Here is a 24465-nt window from a genome sequence, read left to right as displayed (position 1 = left end):
CACAATAAAGGTCTTATTACCTCCAAATAAATCAGGAAGAAAAAAAAAACTTTTTTTCAGGTACTTGATGTACTTTATACCTTTATACTTATACTTCATATCACAGCTAAATACTGTATTCTGTTAGTCTGTACTCCACTACAGGTATACAGGTATACAGGTCTATAGGTACACAGGTACACAGGTATACAGGTACACAGGTATACAGGTACACAGGTACAGCAGTCAGTAGTTACTATTCCTCTAATATTATAATATATTTAATATTTAGAATAAGGATAAATATATATATATAAATATATATATATGTATATATATTAATACATATATGTGTATATATATTAATACATATATGTATGTATATATTAATACATATATATATACATATATATATATTAATATATATACACATTAATATATATATTAATACATATATATATTAATACATATATATATAAAGAACAACACAAACATTTCTGCTGCCTATATTTTTTTTTTTAATATGTAGAAAATAAATGCACATCTATGTAAAGACATGATTTTATACATCCAGTAGGTAGACATGTGCTCATAAATCATATTAACAGATTTAGTTTGTGTTTAATTTGAGTTTATAATTTTACTGTAATGAAGTGACAGACCGTGCTTTTATTTTGAAGGTGAGTCTGACTGAGTAAATTAATGTTTATTTATTTTATGGAGATCATTATTGTTATTGTGATTAATTTTATTATTATTGTGTTTTATTTTCAGTGTTTTTATTCCTCCAGATCGTTTCCGGTCTGTTGGTTTCTGTTTCCGGTCTGTGTTGTTTTCTGTTTCCGGTCTGTGTTGATTCGATCAGACAGTTAAACAGTCGACCAGAGAACAGATCGCTCAGATTGATCAGATTGATCAGACTGATCAGATGGTTTTAAACAAACAGAGTCTGATCTTCGACCAATCACAGAGCGGCACTCCCTCTGACGTCACCGCCGAGAGGAACCCGATCAGCTGATCAGAGATCAGAGAGGTCATTGATCATCAGAGAGCTGCAGCCAGGTGAGTGATCCACACCGTTATTAACGTGCTATTATTAGTTATTATTCATAATCTATTAGAGAGTTATTCATGTTGATAAACAGGCTGAAACATCTGGTTTATAAACATCTGGTTATAAACATCTGGTTTATAAACATCTGGTTATAAACATCTGGTTTATAAACATCTGGTTTATAAACATCTGGTTTATAAACATCTGGTTATAAACATCTGGTTTATAAACATCTGGTTATAAACATCTGGTTATAAACATCTGGTTTATAAACATCTGGTTTATAAACAGGCTGAAAACTGAAGAACAACAGGCAGAAAAGTTGATGTAACTTATGGAAAATATCTGTTAAAACCAGCTGAACAGCAGACAGACAACAGACAGACAACAGACAGACAACAGACAGACAACAGACAGACACCAGACAGACACCAGACAGACAACAGACAGACACCAGACAGACAACAGACAGACAACAGACAGACACCAGACAGACAACAGACAGACAACAGACAGACACCAGACAGACAACAGACAGACACCAGACAGACAACAGACAGACAACAGACAGACAACAGACAGACAACAGACAGACAACAGACAGACACCAGACAGACAACAGACAGACACCAGACAGACAGCACAGACACCAGACAGACAACAGACAGACACCAGACAGACAACAGACAGACAACAGACAGACAACAGACAGACAACAGACAGACACCAGACAGACAACAGACAACAGACAGACAACAGACAGACAACAGACAGACACCAGACAGACAACAGACAGACAACAGACAGACAACAGACAGACAACAGACAACAGACAGACACCAGACAGACAACAGACAGACAACAGACAGACAACAGACAGACACCAGACAGACAACAGACAGACAACAGACAGACACCAGACAGACACCAGACAGACAACAGACAGACACCAGACAGACAGCACAGACACCAGACAGACAACAGACAGACACCAGACAGACAACAGACAGACAACAGACAGACAACAGACAGACAACAGACAGACACCAGACAGACAACAGACAGACAACAGACAGACACCAGACAGACAACAGACAGACAACAGACAGACAACAGACAGACAACAGACAGACACCAGACAGACAACAGACAGACAACAGACAGACACCAGACAGACAACAGACAGACAACAGACAGACAACAGACAGACACCAGACAGACAACAGACAGACAACAGACAGACAACAGACAGACACCAGACAGACAACAGACAGACAACAGACAGACACCAGACAGACAACAGACAGACAACAGACAGACACCAGACAGACAACAGACAGACAACAGACAGACAACAGACAGACAACAGATAGACAACAGACAGACAACAGACAGACAACAGACAGACACCAGACAGACAACAGACAGACAACAGACAGACAACAGACAGACACCAGACAGACAACAGACAGACAACAGACAGACACCAGACAGACAACAGACAGACACCAGACAGACAACAGACAGACACCAGACAGACAACAGACAGACACCAGACAGACAGCACAGACACCAGACAGACAACAGACAGACACCAGACAGACAACAGACAGACAACAGACAGACAACAGACAGACACCAGACAGACACCAGACAGACAACAGACAGACACCAGACAGACAGCACAGACACCAGACAGACAACAGACAGACACCAGACAGACAACAGACAGACAACAGACAGACAACAGACAGACACCAGACAGACAACAGACAGACAACAGACAGACACCAGACAGACAACAGACAGACAACAGACAGACACCAGACAGACAACAGACAGACAACAGACAGACACCAGACAGACAACAGACAGACAACAGACAGACACCAGACAGACACCAGACAGACAACAGACAGACACCAGACAGACAACAGACAGACAACAGACAGACAACAGACAGACAGACAACAGACAGACAACAGACAGACAACAGACAGACACCAGACAGACACCAGACAGACAACAGACAGACAACAGACAGACACCAGACAGACAACAGACAGACAACAGAGAGACACCAGACAGACAACAGACAGACAGACAACAGACAGACAACAGACAGACACCAGACAGACAACAGACAGACAACAGACAGACAACAGACACCAGACAGACAACAGACAGACACCAGACAGACACCAGACAGACAACAGACAGACACCAGACAGACAACAGACAGACACCAGACAGACAACAGACAGACAACAGACAGACAACAGACAGACAACAGACAACAGACAGACACCAGACAGACAACAGACAGACAACAGACAGACAACAGACAGACACCAGACAGACAACAGACAGACAACAGACAGACACCAGACAGACACCAGACAGACAACAGACAGACACCAGACAGACAGCACAGACACCAGACAGACAACAGACAGACACCAGACAGACAACAGACAGACAACAGACAGACAACAGACAGACACCAGACAGACAACAGACAGACAACAGACAGACAACAGACAGACAACAGACAGACACCAGAGAGACAACAGACAGACAACAGACAGACACCAGACAGACAACAGACAGACAACAGACAGACACCAGACAGACACCAGACAGACAACAGACAGACAACAGACAGACACCAGACAGACAACAGACAGACAACAGACAGACAGACAACAGACAGACAACAGACAGACACCAGACAGACAACAGACAGACAACAGACAACAGACAGACAACAGATAGACAACAGACAGACACCAGACAGACAACAGACAGACAACAGACAGACAACAGACAGACAACAGACAGACACCAGACAGACAACAGACAGACAACAGACAGACAACAGACAGACACCAGACAGACAACAGACAGACAACAGACAGACACCAGACAGACAACAGACAGACACCAGACAGACAACAGACAGACACCAGACAGACAACAGACAGACACCAGACAGACAGCACAGACACCAGACAGACAACAGACAGACACCAGACAGACAACAGACAGACAACAGACAGACAACAGACAGACACCAGACAGACACCAGACAGACAACAGACAGACACCAGACAGACAGCACAGACACCAGACAGACAACAGACAGACACCAGACAGACAACAGACAGACAACAGACAGACAACAGACAGACACCAGACAGACAACAGACAGACAACAGACAGACACCAGACAGACAACAGACAGACAACAGACAGACAACAGACAGACAACAGACAGACAACAGACAGACACCAGACAGACAACAGACAGACAACAGACAGACAACAGACAGACAACAGACAGACAACAGACAGACACCAGACAGACAACAGACAGACAACAGACAGACACCAGACAGACAACAGACAGACAACAGACAGACACCAGACAGACAACAGACAGACAGACAACAGACAGACAACAGACAGACACCAGACAGACAACAGACAGACACCAGACAGACAACAGACAGACAACAGACAGACACCAGACAGACAACAGACAGACACCAGACAGACACCAGACAGACAACAGACAGACACCAGACAGACAACAGACAGACACCAGACAGACAACAGACAGACACCAGACAGACAGCACAGACACCAGACAGACAACAGACAGACACCAGACAGACAACAGACAGACAACAGACAGACAACAGACAGACAACAGACAGACACCAGACAGACAACAGACAGACACCAGACAGACAACAGACAGACAACAGACAGACACCAGACAGACAACAGACAGACAACAGACAGACACCAGACAGACAACAGACAGACAACAGACAGACACCAGACAGACAACAGACAGACACCAGACAGACAACAGACAGACACCAGACAGACAGCACAGACACCAGACAGACAACAGACAGACAACAGACAGACACCAGACAGACAACAGACAGACAACAGACAGACAACAGACAGACACCAGACAGACACCAGACAGACAACAGACAGACAACAGACAGACACCAGACAGACAACAGACAGACAACAGACAGACAACAGACAGACACCAGACAGACAACAGACAGACACCAGACAGACAACAGACAGACACCAGACACACCAGACAGACAACAGACAGACAACAGACAGACAACAGACAGACACCAGACAGACACCAGACAGACAACAGACAGACAACAGACAGACAGACAACAGACAGACAACAGACAGACAACAGACAGACAACAGACAGACACCAGACAGACAACAGACAGACAACAGACAGACACCATACAGACAACAGACAGACAGACAACAGACAGACAACAGACAGACAACAGACAGACAACAGACAGACAACAGACAGACACCAGACAGACAACAGACAGACACCAGACAGACAGCAGACAGACACCAGACAGACAACAGACAGACAACAGACAGACACCAGACAGACAACAGACAGACACCAGACAGACAGCACAGACACCAGACAGACACCAGACAGACAACAGACAGACACCAGACAGACAACAGACAGACAACAGACAGACACCAGACAGACAACAGACAGACAACAGACAGACAGACAACAGACAGACACCAGACAGACAACAGACAGACAACAGACAGACACCAGACAGACAACAGACAGACACCAGACAGACAACAGACAGACAACAGACAGACACCAGACAGACAACAGACAGACAACAGACAGACACCAGACAGACACCAGACAGACAACAGACAGACACCAGACAGACAACAGACAGACACCAGACAGACAACAGACAGACAACAGACAGACACCAGACAGACAACAGACAGACAACAGACAGACACCAGACAGACAACAGACAGACAACAGACAGACAACAGACAGACACCAGACAGACACCAGACAGACAACAGACAGACAACAGACAGACAACAGACAGACACCAGACAGACAACAGACAGACAACAGACAGACAACAGACAGACAACAGACAGACAGACAACAGACAGACACCAGACAGACAACAGACAGACAACAGACAGACACCAGACAGACAACAGACAGACACCAGACAGACACCAGACAGACACCAGACAGACAACAGACAGACAACACAGACACCAGACAGACAACAGACAGACAACAGACAGACAACAGACAGACAACAGACAGACACCAGACAGACAACAGACAGACACCAGACAGACAACAGACAGACACCAGACAGACAGCACAGACACCAGACAGACAACAGACAGACACCAGACAGACACCAGACAGACAACAGACAGACAACAGACAGACACCAGACAGACAACAGACAGACAACAGACAGACAACAGACAGACACCAGACAGACAACAGACAGACACCAGACAGACAACAGACAGACACCAGACAGACAACAGACAGACAACAGACAGACAACAGACAGACACCAGACAGACAACAGACAGACAACAGACAGACAACAGACAGACACCAGACAGACAACAGACAGACAACAGACAGACAACAGACAGACACCAGACAGACACCAGACAGACAACAGACAGACAACAGACAGACACCAGACAGACACCAGACAGACAACAGACAGACACCAGACAGACAACAGACAGACAACAGACAGACAACAGACAGACAACAGACAGACACCAGACAGACAACAGACAGACAACAGACAGACACCAGACAGACAACAGACAGACAACAGACAGACACCAGACAGACAACAGACAGACAACAGACAGACACCAGACAGACACCAGACAGACAACAGACAGACACCAGACAGACACCAGACAGACAACAGACAGACACCAGACAGACAACAGACAGACACCAGACAGACAACAGACAGACAACAGACAGACACCAGACAGACAACAGACAGACAACAGACAGACAACAGACAGACACCAGACAGACAACAGACAGACAACAGACAGACAACAGACAGACACCAGACAGACAACAGACAGACACCAGACAGACAACAGACAGACACCAGACAGACAGCACAGACACCAGACAGACACCAGACAGACAACAGACAGACAACAGACAGACACCAGACAGACAACAGACAGACAACAGACAGACACCAGACAGACACCAGACAGACAACAGACAGACAACAGACAGACAGCAGACACCAGACAGACAACAGACAGACACCAGACAGACAACAGACAGACACCAGACAGACACCAGACAGACAACAGACAGACACCAGACAGACAACAGACAGACACCAGACAGACAACAGACAGACACCAGACAGACACCAGACAGACAACAGACAGACAACAGACAGACAACAGACAGACACCAGACAGACAACAGACAGACACCAGACAGACAACAGACAGACAACAGACAGACAACAGACAGACACCAGACAGACAACAGACAGACAACAGACAGACACCAGACAGACACCAGACAGACAGCAGACAGACAACAGACAGACAACAGACAGACACCAGACAGACAACAGACAGACAGACAACAGACAGACAACAGACAGACACCAGACAGACAACACAGACACCAGACAGACAACAGACAGACACCAGACAGACAACAGACAGACACCAGACAGACACCAGACAGACAACAGACAGACAACAGACAGACAACAGACAGACACCAGACAGACAACAGACAGACACCAGACAGACAACAGACAGACAACAGACACCAGACAGACAACAGACAGACAACAGACAGACACCAGACAGACAACAGACAGACAACAGACAGACACCAGACAGACAACAGACAGACACCAGACAGACACCAGACAGACAACAGACAGACAACAGACAGACAGACAGACAACAGACAGACAACAGACAGACAACAGACAGACACCAGACAGACAACAGACAGACAACAGACAGACACCAGACAGACAACAGACAGACACCAGACAGACAACAGACAGACAACAGACAGACACCAGACAGACAACAGACAGACAACAGACAGACACCAGACAGACAACAGACAGACAACAGACAGACAACAGACAGACAACAGACAGACACCAGACAGACAACAGACAGACAACAGACAGACACCAGACAGACAACAGACAGACAACAGACAGACACCAGACAGACAACAGACAGACAGACAACAGACAGACAACAGACAGACACCAGACAGACACCAGACAGACAACAGACAGACAACAGACAGACACCAGACAGACAACAGACAGACACCAGACAGACAACAGACAGACAGACAACAGACAGACAACAGACAGACACCAGACAGACAACAGACAGACAACAGACAGACAACAGACAGACACCAGACAGACAACAGACAGACACCAGACAGACAACAGACAGACACCAGACAGACAGCAGACAGACAACAGACAGACACCAGACAGACAGCAGACAGACAACAGACAGACAACAGACAGACACCAGACAGACAACAGACAGACACCAGCCTGTAACAAGCCTGCAAACAGAGGAGAAATAGAGAGAAAGGCTGATAGAAATGTGACACAAATGATGTTAAAATCAGTTTGTTAACAGGTCGTAACATCAGGTTTATAACAGGCTGCAAACTGAATGGACTCTGGTTCAGAGGAGGTTAAAGATAAGCCAGAAAAGAAGTGACCAACAGACAGAAAACAGGTTGGAAACTGAAACTTCTAGCGGTCTGAAACAGGCTGAAAACTGAAGAACAACAGGCAGAAAAGTTGATGTAAATTATGGAGGAAAGATGTTAAAACCAGCCTGAAAACCAGCTGAACACCAGACAGAAACCAGCCTGTTAACAGGTGGTAACATCTGGTTTATAACAGGTGGTAACATCTGGTTTATACAGGTGGTAACATCTGGTTTATACAGGTGGTAACATCTGGTTTATACAGGTGGTAACATCTGGTTTATACAGGTGGTAACATCTGGTTTATACAGGTGGTAACATCTGGTTTATAACAGGTGGTAACATCTGGTTTATACAGGTGGTAACATCTGGTTTATACAGGTGGTAACATCTGGTTTATACAGGTGGTAACATCTGGTTTATAACAGGTGGTAACATCTGGTTTATAACAAGTGGTAACATCTGGTTTATAACAAGTGGTAACATCTGGTTTATAACAGGTGGTAACATCTGGTTTATAACAAGTGGTAACATCTGGTTTATAACAGGTGGTAACATCTGGTTTATAACAGGTGGTAACATCTGGTTTATAACAGGCAGAACACTGAATGGACTCTGGTACAGAGGAGGTTAAACAGGCTGCAGACAGAGGACATGAAACTGATTTTGACATTTGAAGGCATCATCAGGGTCTCTGTTCTCGGGACCGGAGTCGTCCTGAGGCTGTTGAACCAGATAAATCACCTCCTTTCATTCGCACTGCCTCACATGATCTTCATCACGTCATCATCACTTCATCACAGCTTCAACGAGCTGCAGTCAAACACTAAATCACTATTAGTTCTGATTCTTCTATCTGCATAGAAAGAAACTAATCACAACATCTGGAACAGCTGCTGCAGCTCTTCAGTCAACAGATGTGAAAGTTGAGAGTTCCTCTTTCAGAGAGAGAAACAGGAAGTAGAACATGTGCTTCATGTTCATTAATCATCTCTGTGACCTCTGACCTCTGAGTCCGTCTGCTCTTCTGCTTCTTTACTGAACAAACAGAGAATGTGAGGGCTGATATCAGCTGATCAGAGTCCAGCCCACAAACAGCACAAACTCATTTATGGATCATTTAGAGGAGTGTCTCCTGATGCTGGAGATATCTCAGTCGGGTTCTTCAGTGGGACTCTGAATGAAGTTCTGACTGATCCTCACCTGGAGAGATCTGCTGGTTCAGACCGGTTCAGACCGGTTCAGACCGGTTCAGACCGGTTCTCCTCTCAGAAACTACATGGATAGTTTATCAGATTACAATTAGAATCCTGTCATGTGACTGATGATGTCACTTCCCCTTTAAGTCAAACTTTCATCAGTCCGTCATGTGACTGAAGCTGAAGTCCTGTTTCAGCTCCAGATGTGTTTAAGGTCACAGTCAGAGGGTGGGAAGTTACAGCATCATAAAACGTCTCTAACAAACACTTTGTGTGTGTGTGTGTGTGTGTGTGTGTGTGTGTGTGTGTGTGTGTGACAGATGATGCTGTGTGTTGTGGTGTGTGTGTTGGCGCTCTCCGGTCTCGTCCACACCGGACCGTCTGCTCTGAGACTCTCTGACGTCCGGCGGCGCTCTGGTAAACCGCACCAGGAGCTGGACCCTGAAGTACACATGAACATCGTGAGTAAACAAACTACAGACTGCAAACAAAGATGGCCGACGCGCCGCCAAAGAGGTTAGAAGCAAAGAGACATAACTCTGGCCAATGTAGTAATGTGTGTGTGTGTGTGTGTGTGTGTGTGTGTGTGCGTGTGTGTGCGTGCGTGCGTGATGGCGAGATGAAGCCTCATGAAGCTTTGAAGCTTTCCAGCAAATTGGTTCGGAAAAGGGTTCATTGCTCGAGGCTCGTGGTCAAAGAGTGTAAAACAGACAAATATGATCTGAACCATGTGATAAGATGAGATATTCCTTTATTAGTCCCGCAGTGGGGACATGTGCAGTGTACAGCAGCAAGAAACAAGATGCATCAGCTAACACAGTAAAAAAGAGCTAAACAAAGTGTAACAAAATATGAACCAAGTATAAAGATTGGAAGTATAAAAATAGGAGTCTATACAGTATTGGCAATAAACAGACTATTAACAACATTGCAAGTGGAAAATGATATTGCACAGTGAGAATTAAATGAAAATCCACCTGAAAATATCAGGTTATTGTCAGTTTGTCAGTTTTTGGTGTGTAAGTGCTCTACTGGGATCAGTGCTGGTTGTGGTCTACTGGGAACACAGATCTGTGATATACTGTATTTTGCGCCAGTAAAGGCTTTTGGGAATGACTATAAACAATGAAAAAAAATCTATTACCATGTAATCAATTTATATATATATATATATATATATCATATTTAATAAAATGTCTATTTAGTAAGTATATTATGAGTATATAAGATACATGGATAATAAACTGTAATTGTTTTGTGAGTAATTCATCTTATGTGTGCAAACCAATCCTAAGTTAATAATTGTATTGTAGTGGAGTGTAATATAATATAATAATTGCAGGAGGGTTAATATTAGTGTTCTGTGTCACTTCTGGAAAGCGGCATTGGTTGAACCAGTGAAGATCTGAAACACTTCATGAACCAGTGGGCGGTACGGCCGGGCAGCGAGGCTTCGGACGTCATCAATGACGTCATCGGTCTAAAACGATACAAGCCTCGATACACGCATCGCAGGAAACTTCCTGGATTACTCGACACACGCTCCGAAGCCTCGGCACAGCACGTAACATCACTAGTGTGTGTGTGTGTGTGTGTGTTTGTTAGACGGAGATCATCCGGCGGTGGCGTTACCCGGCGGAGGAACACGAGGTTCTGACGGAGGACGGGTACATCCTGACCGTCAACCGGATCCCACACGGACTCAAACACACCGCAGGTCAGACTGAGTCGTGATGAAGTATTTGTGCATCGTAGTATTTATGTACTTTTACTGTAGTCATAGTAACAGAGTACTGGTCGTGTTGTACAGGTGCGGGGCCGGCAGTGTTCCTCCAACACGGCCTCCTGGCTGCCGGCAGCAACTGGATCACCAACCCGCCCAACTCCAGTCTGGGCTACGTGCTCGCCGACGCCGGCTACGATGTCTGGATCGGAAACAGCCGAGGAAACACCTGGTCCAGGAAACACCAGAACCTCAGACCGGACCAGGACGACTTCTGGAGGTTCAGGTACGCACACCTGTCTAACATCACAACACCTGCCTGACATCACCTCACCTGTCTGACATCACATCACCTGCCTGACATCACAACACCTGTCTGACATCACAACACCTGTCTAACATCACAACACCTGCCTGACATCACAACACCTGTCTAACATCACAACACCTGTCTAACATCACAACACCTGTCTGACATCACAACACCTGTCTAACATCACAACAGCTGCCTGACATCACATCACCTGTCTAACATCACAACACCTGCCTGACATCACATCACCTGTCTAACATCACAACATCTGCCTGACATCACAACACCTGCCTGACATCACATCACCTGTTTAACATCACAACACCTGCCTGACATCACATCACCTGTCTGACATCACAACACCTGTCTGACATCACAACACCTGTCTAACATCACAACATCTGCCTGACATCACAACACCTGCCTGACATCACATCACCTGTTTAACATCACAACACCTGCCTGACATCACATCACCTGTCTGATATCACAACACCTGTCTGACATCACAACACCTGTCTGACATCACATCACCTGTCTGACATCACCTCACCTGTCTGACATCAAAACACCCGTCTAACATCACAACACCTGCCTGACATCACCTCACCTGTCTGACATCACCTCACCTGTCTGACATCAAAACACCTGTCTAACATCACAACACCTGTCTGACATCACAACACCTGTCTGACATCACAACACCTGTCTGACATCACCTCACCTGTCTGACATCACAACACCTGTTTGACATCACAACACCTGTCTGACATCACCTCACCTGTCTGACATCACAACACCTGTCTAACATCACAACACCTGCCTGACATCACAACACCTGCCTGACATCACATCACCTGTTTAACATCACAACACCTGCCTGACATCACATCACCTGTCTGATATCACAACACCTGTCTGACATCACAACACCTGTCTGACATCACATCACCTGTCTGACATCACCTCACCTGTCTGACATCAAAACACCCGTCTAACATCACAACACCTGCCTGACATCACCTCACCTGTCTGACATCACCTCACCTGTCTGACATCAAAACACCTGTCTAACATCACAACACCTGTCTGACATCACAACACCTGTCTGACATCACCTCACCTGTCTGACATCACAACACCTGTTTGACATCACAACACCTGTCTGACATCACCTCACCTGTCTGACATCACAACACCTGTCTGACATCACCTCACCTGTCTGACATCACAACACCTGTCTGACATCACCTCACCTGTCTGACATCACAACACCTGTTTGACATCACAACACCTGTCTGACATCACATCACCTGTCTGACATCACCTGTGTGTGTGTGTGTGTGTGTGTATGTGTGTGTGTGTGTGTGTGTGTGTGTGTGTGTGTGTGTGTGTGTGTGTAGTCATGATGAGATGGCTCTGAAGGACCTTCCAGCTGTTATAAACCACATCCTGAAGGTGACGGGTCAGGAGCAGATCTACTACATCGGACACTCTCAGGGAACCACGATAGGTAACACAGTACTTACTGCATGATAACTCGATGACATCACTCTGACACGTCTCTGTCTCTGTTTTCCCAGGATTCATAGCGTTCTCCGCGCTGCCAGAACTGGCCAGTAAGATCAAGCTATTCTTCGGTTTGGCTCCCGTAGCAACCGTCAGCTTCACCACCAGCCCCATGACCAAGCTGTCCGTCCTGCCCAACTTCCTCATCTGGGTACGATGCTAACGAGCTATTATCACATGACCTGCTAACGAGCTATTATCACATGACCTGCTAACGAGCTATCATCACATGACCTGCTAACTAGCTATCATCACATGACTTGCTAACGAGCTATCATCACATGACCTGCTAACGAGCTATCATCACCTGACCTGCTAACGAGCTATCATCACCTGACCTGCTAACGAGCTATCATCACCTGACCTGCTAACTAGCTATCATCACATGACCTGCTAACGAGCTATCATCACCTGACCTGCTAACTAGCTATCATCACATGACCTGCTAACGAGCTATCATCACCTGACCTGCTAACGAGCTATCATCACCTTACCTGCTAACGAGCTATCATCACCTGACCTGCTAACGAGCTATCATCACCTGACCTGCTAACGAGCTATCATCACCTGACCTGCTAACGAGCTATCATCACCTGACCTGCTAACGAGCTATCATCACCTGACCTGCTAACTAGCTATCATCACATGACCTGCTAACGAGCTATCATCACCTGACCTGCTAACTAGCTATCATCACATGACCTGCTAACGAGCTATCATCACCTGACCTGCTAACGAGCTATCATCACCTGACCTGCTAACGAGCTATCATCACCTGACCTGCTAACGAGCTATCATCACCTGACCTGCTAACTAGCTATCATCACATGACCTGCTAACGAGCTATCATCACCTGACCTGCTAACGAGCTATCATCACCTGACCTGCTAACTAGCTATCATCACATGACCTGCTAACGAGCTATCATCACCTGACCTGCTAACGAGCTATCATCACCTGACCTGCTAACGAGCTATCATCACCTGACCTGCTAACTAGCTATCATCAAACTGAGCAGCTCTATATTTACTTATTGAGTTGATTGATTGATTGATTGGTTGATTGATTGATTGATTTCCTTGCGTCTCCATCAGGACCTGTTTGGTAAGCAGGACTTCCTGCCTCAGAGTCACATGATCGAGTGGTTTGCGGAACACGTGTGTGCGAAGCAGCTGCTCAGCGAGTTGTGTGGGAACTTGTTCTTCGTCCTCTGTGGCTTCGACGAGAAAAACCTCAACCTGGTTCGTATTAAACACATTATAGATATGAAATATTATTGATCAGTTTACTGTCGATTAACAACAGAACTCATCTATTCATTCTTATAATTAACATGTTACATCACATATTTATATATGAAGTAAAAATGTTTTATATATTTTAAAATATTAAAGCTCATATATTATACATTTTAAATAAAATCTGTTTAGATCAATAATATTTGTATCTATTTATTCATATATTTATTATTTTTTAAATACTACAATATTTGTGGGATTCTGGGTTTTTAAACAGGAATATTATTATTAATGTTTTTAACTAAACGATCTTCACTCAAGGTCCACTTACTAGCCTTCTTGAGCTTTTGACCACATGTCACTGTTACTATGAATGGAGTCCATGTGGACCGCCCCAGATACTTATAGAGTTGTTCAGATATCGGTATCGGTGAGTCCACCAGTCTAGGCACCGATCAGATACCATTATCTGTACTACAGTTACTACAGTCAGAGTACTACAGTACAGTATACATGAGCTGCAGATGTTCTGTAGGTTTTAATGAGTGTGTTAAACTTGAATTTTTTAATTTTTAACTTGCTAGTCACGGTCACCATCTTGTTTTTTGGCATTGTCATCTTGTTTTTTGGCGTTTTCATCTTGATTTTAGCCGTCACCATCTTGTTTTTTGGCGTTGTCATCTTGGTTTTTGGCCGGCATCATCTTGTTTTTTGGCGTTGTCATCTTGTTTTTTGGCATTGTCATCTTGTTTTTTGGCGTTGTCATCTTGTTTTTTGGCGTTGTCATCTTGGTTTTTGGCCGGCATCATCTTGTTTTTTGGCGTTGTCATCTTGGTTTTTGGCAGTCATCTTGTTTTTTGGCGTTGTCATCTTGATTTTTGGCGTTGTCATCTTGTTTTTTGGCCGGCATCATCTTGTTTTTTGGCGTTGTCATCTTGATTTTTGGCTGCCTTATAGATAGAGTTGTTCTGATACCGATACCGATACCGATACCGGTATCGGGTATCGATGAGTCCACCAGTCTACGCACCAATCTGATACCATCATTTATTAACCCACAAAAGAAATCTACCAGTTTAACCAGAACTCAGTTCTTCTTCCTCTTCTCTGCTCCAGAGCCTTCTTTCACCCTGGAGGTATCATGGCTGCCACCGGCTACTACTGTTTCAGAGCAGAGAAGAAGAACTGACTGCAGGTAGTTTGGGTGATAACAAACGACAACAGCAGAGTGGTGCTGGTGTAGAGTGGAACGGTATCGGCAAAGAGTTTAGAAGCAAAGAGACGAAACTCCGGTGTGTTTTTTTGACAAAAGCCGCTGCAGCCATTTTGGACCAACTTCTGTTATGATTGGACGTTATATAAAAATAAATAGAATAGAATAGTAAAAAACCAAGATGACAACGCCAAAATCAAAATCAAGGCTTCAAAATGTCAGTCTATCTAGCTAGCATCTTCAGTGTTTCCTTGTTTCCAGACTCGGATTCCGGTCTACACCGAACACTGTCCTGCTGGGACCTCGGTCCAGAACATGGTCCACTGGGCCCAGGTAACAAACACACACACACACACACACACTGTCTTCCTGTACTAGTGAGGACCTTCACTGACCTGCTGTCGTTGTCTTCAGGCGGTTCACGGAGGGAAGCTGATGGCGTTTGACTTTGGATCCGCAGGAAACAAGAAGCACTACAACCAGGTGAGACTCTACCTGAGACTCACCAGAGTCCAGTTCTGGATCAGTTCTTAGAGGTGGATTTACTGTATCACTGACTCTACCTGTCTCTGTGTGTCCTCCATGCGTCCCGTCCTCAGTCCACTCCCCCTCAGTATAACGTCCAGGACATGAAGGTTCCCACCGCTCTGTTTTCAGGGGGACACGATACGCTGTCGGACCCCAAAGACGTGGCTGTCCTCCTCACTCAGGTGAGTCCTCTGATTCAAACGAGGTCACGATGACGTCTGTAAATTCAGGAAAAATAGTAATCTTAAGAATATTCTACGAATTATTAATTATTATTAATAGTGATAAATGGACCTGTCTGTCTGTCCACCTGTCTGTCTGTGTGCAGGTGTCTAACCTGGTCTACCATCAGCACATTGACCACTGGGACCATCTGGACTTTATTTGGGGTCTTGACGCTCCTGAGCAGATGTTTCCATCCATCCTGAAGCTGCTGCAGGAACACCAGTAGAGACACTGTGATGATGTACACATCTGTACTACAGTTACTACAGTCAGAGTACTACAGTACAGTATACATGAGCAGCAGATGTTCTGCAGGTTTTAATGAGTGTGTTAAACTTGAATTTTTTAATTTTTAACTTGCTAAACTAAGATGGTGACCATGGTAAACATTATACCTGTTAAACACATTGACTGTATAGAAGAAGTGGACTAGGTCACCATGACATCATCACCCAGTGGTTTGTGGACTGACATTTTGAAGCCTCGATTTTGATTTTAGCCGTCACCATCTTGTTTTTTGGCGTAGTCATCTTGATTTATAGCCGTCTCCATCTTGATTTTTGGCGTTGTCATCTTGATTTATAGCCGTCTCCATCTTGATTTTTGGCGTTGTCATCTTGATTTATAGCCGTCTCCATCTTGTTTTTTGGCGTTGTCATCTTGGTTTTTGGCCGTCGCCATTTTGGTTTTTGGCTGTCACCATCTTGGATTTTTGCAACCAGAAGAGACACTAGAGGGTGGAGCTAAGTATAACTCAACGCTGAATAAGATATTTTCAGGCGAACAAATTGTTACAATTAACTTTGATGAAGTGAAATCACGCTGTGATTAAAGGGTTAAAGTTGTAAAATGAAAACACGGACAACGCCGTGGTAGCGACCTGTCAATCAGCAGGTAGCCCCGCCCTAAAGCATCCCCTGCTTTATGGTCTATCTGACTCTACATGGGACCATCATTTACTAAATGAACATCATGCTGTATTGAAGAAGACTTGAAACATAAACTCATGTTTACAATGTTTACTGAGGGAATAAATCAAGAGAGAAGTAGAAGCTCATTTTCTAATAGACTTCTATAAAACCAGAATCTAACTTTTATGCTTCTTTTTTAAGTTTATACCTGTTGTTTCCCAACAAGTTTGATTTGTATTGTTTTTAATTAAACCACCATGTGACCAGCTGGAACAGTCACATGTTTTTATTCTCATGTCTTTCAGCTTCCCTCCATGTTTTTTTAAATGATTTTTCAACTTGTAGTCTTTAAAATGATTTCTGTAACATATTTTAATCTGCTGTATTTCTTCCAAATATAAACCAATGAAACACGATGACATGTTTTATTAATGACCAAGTTTATTTTGAAATAAAGAAAATTTGAATTTGGAATGTAGAACTTGATTTGTATGTTACACTATCTACAGACAGATTCATGTGTTCAGATCGTTTCGCTTTCTCGGCTCTTATTCAACTTTGATTTCTGTTTTGTCTTAAAAAAAAAAAAAATTATTACATTTGACTATTCTGAGTGTTTGTGCCAAGCTAGGTTAACGTTGTTGTGTTTGTGCTAAGCTAGGCTAACGTTGTTGTGTTTGTGCTAAGCTAGGCTAACGTTGTTGTCTTTGTGCTAAGCTAGGCTAACGTTGTTGTGTTTGTGCTAAGCTAGGCTAACGTTGTTGTGTTTGTGCTAAGCTAGGCTAACGTTGTTGTCTTTGTGCTAAGCTAGGCTAACGTTGTTTTGTTTGTGCTAAGCTAGGCTAACGTTGTTTTGTTTGTGCTAAGCTAGGCTAACGTTGTTGTGTTTGTGCTAAGCTAGGCTAACGTTGTTGTGTTTGTGCTAAGCTAGGCTAACGTTGTTTTGTTTGTGCTAAGCTAGGCTAACGTTGTTGTGTTTGTGCTAAGCTAGGCTAACGTTGTTTTGTTTGTGCTAAGCTAGGCTAACGTTGTTTTGTTTGTGCTAAGCTAGGCTAACGTTGTTGTGTTTGTGCTAAGCTAGGCTAACGTTGTTGTGTTTGTGCTAAGCTAGGCTAACGTTGTTAGCAGTTGAACTAGACCAGAGAGGCGTCACTGACTCTTCCTCAGCATGAGGACAATCTTCTTGAACATTAGTCTGGTGGCGATGTCCAGCGGCGTCTCTCCGTCCTGAAGAAGAGGAAGAAGAGGAAGTTGATCATAGATCACAGGAGGCTGATGTGACTCGTGGTGCGTTGGTGTGACTCGTGGTGCGTTGATGTGACTCGTGGTGCGTTGGTGTGACTCGTGGTGCGTTGATGTGACTCGTGGTGCGTTGGTGTGACTCGTGGTGCGTTGATGTGACTCGTGGTGCGTTGGTGTGACTCGTGGTGCGTTGGTGTACGTACGTTGTTCTGGATGTTGGGGTCAGCGTTTCTCTCCAGCAGCAGAGGAACCAGACGCTGACTCTTCCTCTGACAGACGTAGTGAAGAGCCGTGTTTCCCTTCTGCACAGAACACATATATATAAAACACATATATAAAATACAAATATGTAAAATATATAAAACGTAAAATATATAAAATATATCAAACATGAAATATACAAAAAATATAATATATAAAACAAAATACATATAGAAGTATATACTGTAGTAGTATAGAGGTATATACTGTAGTAGTATAGAGGTATATACTGTAGTAGTATAGAGGTATATACTGTAGTAGTATAGAAGTATATACTGTAGTAGTAGAGGTATATACAGTAGTAGTATAGAGGTATATACTGTAGTAGTATAGAAGTATATACAGTAGTAGTATAGAAGTATATACTGTAGTAGTATAGAGGTATATACTGTAGTAGTATAGAGGTATATACTGTAATAGTATAGAAGTATATACTGTAGTAGTAGAGGTATATACAGTAGTAGTATAGAGGTATATACTGTAGTAGTATAGAGGTATATACAGTAGTAGTATAGAGGTATATACTGTAGTAGTATAGAGGTATATACAGTAGTAGTATAGAGGTATATACAGTAGTATAGAAGTATATACAGTAGTAGTATAGAAGTATATACTGTAGTAGTATAGAGGTATATACTGTAGTAGTATAGAGGTATATACTGTAGTAGTATAGAGGTATATACAGTAGTAGTATAGAGGTATATACAGTAGTATAGAAGTATATACAGTAGTAGTATAGAAGTATATACTGTAGTAGTATAGAGGTATATACAGTAGTAGTATAGAAGTATATACTGTAGTAGTATAGAGGTATATACTGTAGTAGTATAGAGGTATATACAGTAGTAGTATAGAGGTATATACTGTAGTAGTATAGAGGTATATACAGTAGTAGTATAGAAGTATATACTGTAGTAGTATAGAAGTATATACAGTAGTAGTATAGAAGTATATACAGTAGTAGTATAGAGGTATATACTGTAGTAGTATAGAAGTATATACAGTAGTAGTATAGAAGTATATACAGTAGTAGTATAGAGGTATATACAGTAGTAGTAGAGGTATATACAGTAGTAGTATAGAGGTATATACTGTAGTAGTATAGAAGTATATACAGTAGTAGTATAGAAGTATATACAGTAGTAGTATAGAGGTATATACAGTAGTAGTAGAGGTATATACAGTAGTAGTATAGAGGTATATACTGTAGTAGTATAGAAGTATATACAGTAGTAGTATAGAAGTATATACAGTAGTAGTATAGAAGTATATACAGTAGTAGTATAGAAGTATATACAGTAGTAGTATAGAGGTATATACTGTAGTAGTATAGAGGTATATACTGTAGTAGTATAGAAGTATATACAGTAGTAGTATAGAAGTATATACAGTAGTAGTATAGAAGTATATACAGTAGTAGTATAGAGGTATATACTGTAGTAGTATAGAGGTATATACTGTAGTAGTATAGAAGTATATATAGTAGTAGTATAGAAGTATATACAGTAGTAGTATAGAAGTATATACAGTAGTAGTATAGAGGTATATACTGTAGTAGTATAGAAGTATATACAGTAGTAGTATAGAGGTATATACAGTAGTAGTATAGAGGTATATACTGTAGTAGTATAGAAGTATATACAGTAGTAGTATAGAAGTATATACAGTAGTAGTATAGAAGTATATATAGTAGTAGTATAGAGGTATATACAGTAGTAGTATAGAAGTATATACAGTAGTAGTATAGAAGTATATACAGTAGTAGTATAGAGGTATATACTGTAGTAGTATAGAAGTATATATAGTAGTAGTTCCTGTTCAGAGTGAGGTGTTGGTTCTGACTCATTGTGACTGAATGCGACTCGACTTGTTGAGTTTAGTAGAAAAATAAAGAAGTTTTAAAGCGTCTCAGAGGAGGAAACCAGAAACACCAGTTTCCTGTTAGAGACTACTACTGTCTCCTTCACTGACTCCTTCACTGTCTCCTTCACTGACTCCTTCACTGACTCCTTCATTGACTCCTTCACTGTCTCCTTCACTGACTCCTTCATTGACTCCTTCACTGTCTCCTTCACTGACTCCTTCATTGACTCCTTCACTGTCTCCTTCACTAACTCCTTCACTGTCTCCTTCACTGACTCCTTCACTGTCTCCTTCACTGACTCCTTCATTGACTCCTTCACTGTCTCCTTCACTAACTCCTTCACTGTCTCCTTCACTGACTCCTTCACTGTCTCCTTCACTGACTCCTTCACTGTCTCCTTCACTGACTCCTTCACTGTCTCCTTCACTAACTCCTTCATTAACTCCTTCACTGTCTCCTTCACTAACTCCTTCACTGAGTCCTTCACTGTCTCCTTCACTAACTCCTTCACTGAGTCCTTCACTAACTCCTTCACTGACTCCTTCACTAACTCCTTCACTGAGTCCTTCACTAACTCCTTCACTGAGTCAAAACACATAAATAAAAAAAGTCCGTTAGCATGAGGCTAAGTGTGAACATCTCTGATCACAGGATGTAAAGTTTTGACTCACGTAGTCGACGGCGTCGACGTTGACGCTGCTGCTCAGCACCGCCTCCATCAGAGACACACTCTGCCTCTGCTTCTGTAACTACAACACAAACACATTATTAATACACTTATATATTCAACTGATTCTACCAAGTCATTGGCCTCCGTATCAACGGCTCAGACAGGACCACAGCGGTTAATAAACTCACTAACGAGCTCGCTAAGTGACCGTTAACGAGCTAACGAGCTCGCTAAGTGACCGTTAACGAGCTAACGAGCTAGCTAAGTGATCGTTAGCGAGCTAACGAGCTAGCTAAGTGATCGTTAGCGAGCTAAAGAGCTAGCTAAGTGATCGTTAGCGAGCTAACGAGCTAGCTAAGTGATCGTTAACGAGCTAACGAGCTAGCTAAGTGATCGTTAGCGAGCTAACGAGCTAGCTAAGTGAGCGTTAGCGAGCTAACGAGCTAGCTAAGTGATCGTTAGCGAGCTAACGAGCTAGCTAAGTGAGCGTTAGCGAGCTAACGAGCTAGCTAAGTGAGCGTTAGCGAGCTAACGAGCTAGCTAAGTGAGCGTTAGCGAGCTAACGAGCTAGCTAAGTGAGCGTTAGCGAGCTAACTAGCTAGCTAAGTGAGCGTTAGCGAGCTAACTAGCTAGCTAAGTGAGCGTTAGCGAGCTAACTAGCTAGCTAAGTGAGCGAGCTAACTAGCTAGCTAAGTGAGCGTTAGCGAGCTAACTAGCTAGCTAAGTGAGCGTTAGCGAGCTAACTAGCTAGCTAAGTGAGCGTTAACGAGCTAACGAGCTAGCTAAGTGATCGTTAACGAGCTAACGAGCTAGCTAAGTGATCGTTAACGAGCTAACTAGCTAGCTAAGTGATCGTTAACGAGCTAACGAGCTAGCTAAGTGATCGTTAGCGAGCTAACGAGCTAGCTAAGTGATGGTTAGCGAGCTAACTAGCTAGCTAAGTGATCGTTAACGAGCTAACGAGCTAGCTAAGTGATCGTTAACGAGCTAACGAGCTAGCTAAGTGATCGTTAACGAGCTAACGAGCTAGCTAAGTGATCGTTAACGAGCTAACGAGCTAGCTAAGTGATCGTTAACGAGCTAACTAGCTAGCTAAGTGATCGTTAACGAGCTAACGAGCTAGCTAAGTGATCGTTAGCGAGCTAACTAGCTAGCTAAGTGATCGTTAACGAGCTAACTAGCTAGCTAAGTGATCGTTAACGAGCTAACTAGCTAGCTAAGTGATCGTTAACGAGCTAACTAGCTAGCTAAGTGATCGTTAACGAGCTAACTAGCTAGCTAAGTGATCGTTAACGAGCTAACTAGCTAGCTAAGTGATCGTTAACGAGCTAACTAGCTAGCTAAGTGATCGTTAACGAGCTAACGAGCTAGCTAAGTGATCGTTAACGAGCTAACTAGCTAGCTAAGTGATCGTTAACGAGCTAACTAGCTAGCTAAGTGATCGTTAACGAGCTAACGAGCTAGCTAAGTGATCGTTAACGAGCTAACGAGCTAGCTAAGTGATCGTTAACGAGCTAACTAGCTAGCTAAGTGATCGTTAACGAGCTCGTTAGCTTGAGGATCTTAATTGTCCGTCTTCAGTGAACTAAACTAACAGAGATCGTACCATGAGGAAGTATCCGAGCAGCAGGATGGGCATCAGGATGGTGACCAGGAGATAATCCAGCAGAGACAAACTTCTCTTGGACACATAATGAAGACACGTCCTCTGTTTCTGAGACACAGAGACACTTTACGTTAGGGACACTTCACGTTAGAGACATTTAATGTTAGAGACACTTCACGTCAGAGACACTTTACGTTAGAGACATTTAATGTTAGAGACACTTTATGTTAGAGACACTTCACGTTAGAGACATTTAATGTTAGAGACACTTTATGTTAGAGACACTTTACGTTAGAGACACTTTACGTTAGAGACATTTAATGTTAGAGACACTTCACGTTAGAGACACTTTACGTCAGAGACACTTTACGTCAGAGACACTTTACGTCAGAGACACTTTACGTTAGAGACACTTCACGTTAGAGACATTTAATGTTAGAGACACTTTATGTTAGAGACACTTCACGTTAGAGACACTTTACGTCAGAGACACTTTACGTCAGAGACACTTTACGTCAGAGACACTTTACGTTAGAGACACTTTACGTCAGAGACACTTTACGTCAGAGACACTTTACGTCAGAGACACTTTACGTTAGAGACACTTCACGTTAGAGACATTTAATGTTAGAGACACTTCACGTCAGAGACACTTTACGTTAGAGACATTTAATGTTAGAGACACTTTATGTTAGAGACACTTCACGTTAGAGACATTTAATGTTAGAGACACTTTATGTTAGAGACACTTTACGTTAGAGACACTTTACGTTAGAGACATTTAATGTTAGAGACACTTCACGTTAGAGACACTTTACGTCAGAGACACTTTACGTCAGAGACACTTTACGTCAGAGACACTTTACGTTAGAGACACTTCACGTTAGAGACATTTAATGTTAGAGACACTTTATGTTAGAGACACTTCACGTTAGAGACACTTTACGTCAGAGACACTTTACGTCAGAGACACTTTACGTCAGAGACACTTTACGTTAGAGACACTTTACGTCAGAGACACTTTACGTCAGAGACACTTTACGTCAGAGACACTTTACGTTAGAGACACTTCACGTTAGAGACATTTAATGTTAGAGACACTTCACGTCAGAGACACTTTACGTTAGAGACACTTCACGTCAGAGACACTTTACGTTAGAGACACTTCACGTTAGAGACATTTAATGTTAGAGACACTTCACGTCAGAGACACTTTACGTTAGAG

General features: G+C 43.2%; 2 protein-coding genes and 1 long non-coding RNA gene across 5 annotated transcripts in view; 1 reads left to right on the top strand and 2 right to left on the bottom strand.

The window, feature by feature from the left end:
- The first annotated feature begins 815 nt into the window (after positions 1 to 815).
- On the top strand, positions 816 to 18071 carry lipf (lipase, gastric). 3 transcript variants are annotated; one of them, XR_012593165.1, is made up of 12 exons: positions 816 to 1041; positions 10198 to 10338; positions 11483 to 11594; positions 11688 to 11886; positions 13317 to 13426; positions 13497 to 13633; positions 14577 to 14723; positions 16195 to 16266; positions 16348 to 16416; positions 16533 to 16643; positions 16790 to 17099; positions 17272 to 18071. XR_012593165.1 is itself a non-coding variant. In XM_074628527.1 (11 exons), exons 2-11 carry the CDS (start codon positions 10198 to 10200, stop codon positions 16910 to 16912), a joined length of 1221 nt encoding a protein of 406 aa, XP_074484628.1. In that variant the 5' UTR covers positions 816 to 1041; the 3' UTR covers positions 16913 to 18071. The 3 variants fall into 3 exon arrangements, 1 of the variants encoding a protein (XP_074484628.1); XR_012593166.1 differs by having other exon boundaries at positions 16790 to 17110; XM_074628527.1 differs by having other exon boundaries at positions 16790 to 18071.
- On the bottom strand, positions 11828 to 12695 carry LOC141763796 (uncharacterized). Its single transcript, XR_012593167.1, has 3 exons — positions 12500 to 12695; positions 12424 to 12461; positions 11828 to 11929 (listed from the first exon to the last, which is right to left on the bottom strand). It is a non-coding gene; the product is annotated as an uncharacterized LOC141763796 (long non-coding RNA).
- The window catches only part of ankrd22 (ankyrin repeat domain 22), a gene marked incomplete at its 5' end in the record, with an annotated part of 8073 nt that continues 1628 nt past the window's right edge, over positions 18021 to 24465 (bottom strand). Inside the window, 4 exons of the mRNA XM_074628532.1 lie at positions 18021 to 18824; positions 19043 to 19141; positions 21636 to 21713; positions 23241 to 23348. Of these exons, the coding sequence (XP_074484633.1) occupies positions 18747 to 18824; positions 19043 to 19141; positions 21636 to 21713; positions 23241 to 23348 (363 nt within the window). The remainder of the gene's footprint in view (positions 18825 to 19042; positions 19142 to 21635; positions 21714 to 23240; positions 23349 to 24465) is intronic.

Source organism: Sebastes fasciatus, unplaced genomic scaffold (genome assembly GCF_043250625.1).
Source record: "Sebastes fasciatus isolate fSebFas1 unplaced genomic scaffold, fSebFas1.pri Scaffold_44, whole genome shotgun sequence".
Taxonomy (NCBI): Eukaryota; Metazoa; Chordata; class Actinopteri; order Perciformes; family Sebastidae; genus Sebastes; species Sebastes fasciatus.
This window is presented reverse-complemented; position numbering and strand designations above follow the sequence as displayed.

Excerpts from the sequence above, each read along its gene's own strand:
- lipf (XM_074628527.1), top strand. The coding sequence starts at position 10,198 with ATGATGCTGTGTGTTGTGGTGTGTGTGTTGGCGCTCTCCGGTCTCGTC. Across the intron at positions 11,887-13,316 it reads GACGACTTCTGGAGGTTCAG|TCATGATGAGATGGCTCTGA; the intron begins GTACGCACACCT and ends GTGTGTGTGTAG. Across the intron at positions 16,644-16,789 it reads TGGCTGTCCTCCTCACTCAG|GTGTCTAACCTGGTCTACCA; the intron begins GTGAGTCCTCTG and ends GTCTGTGTGCAG.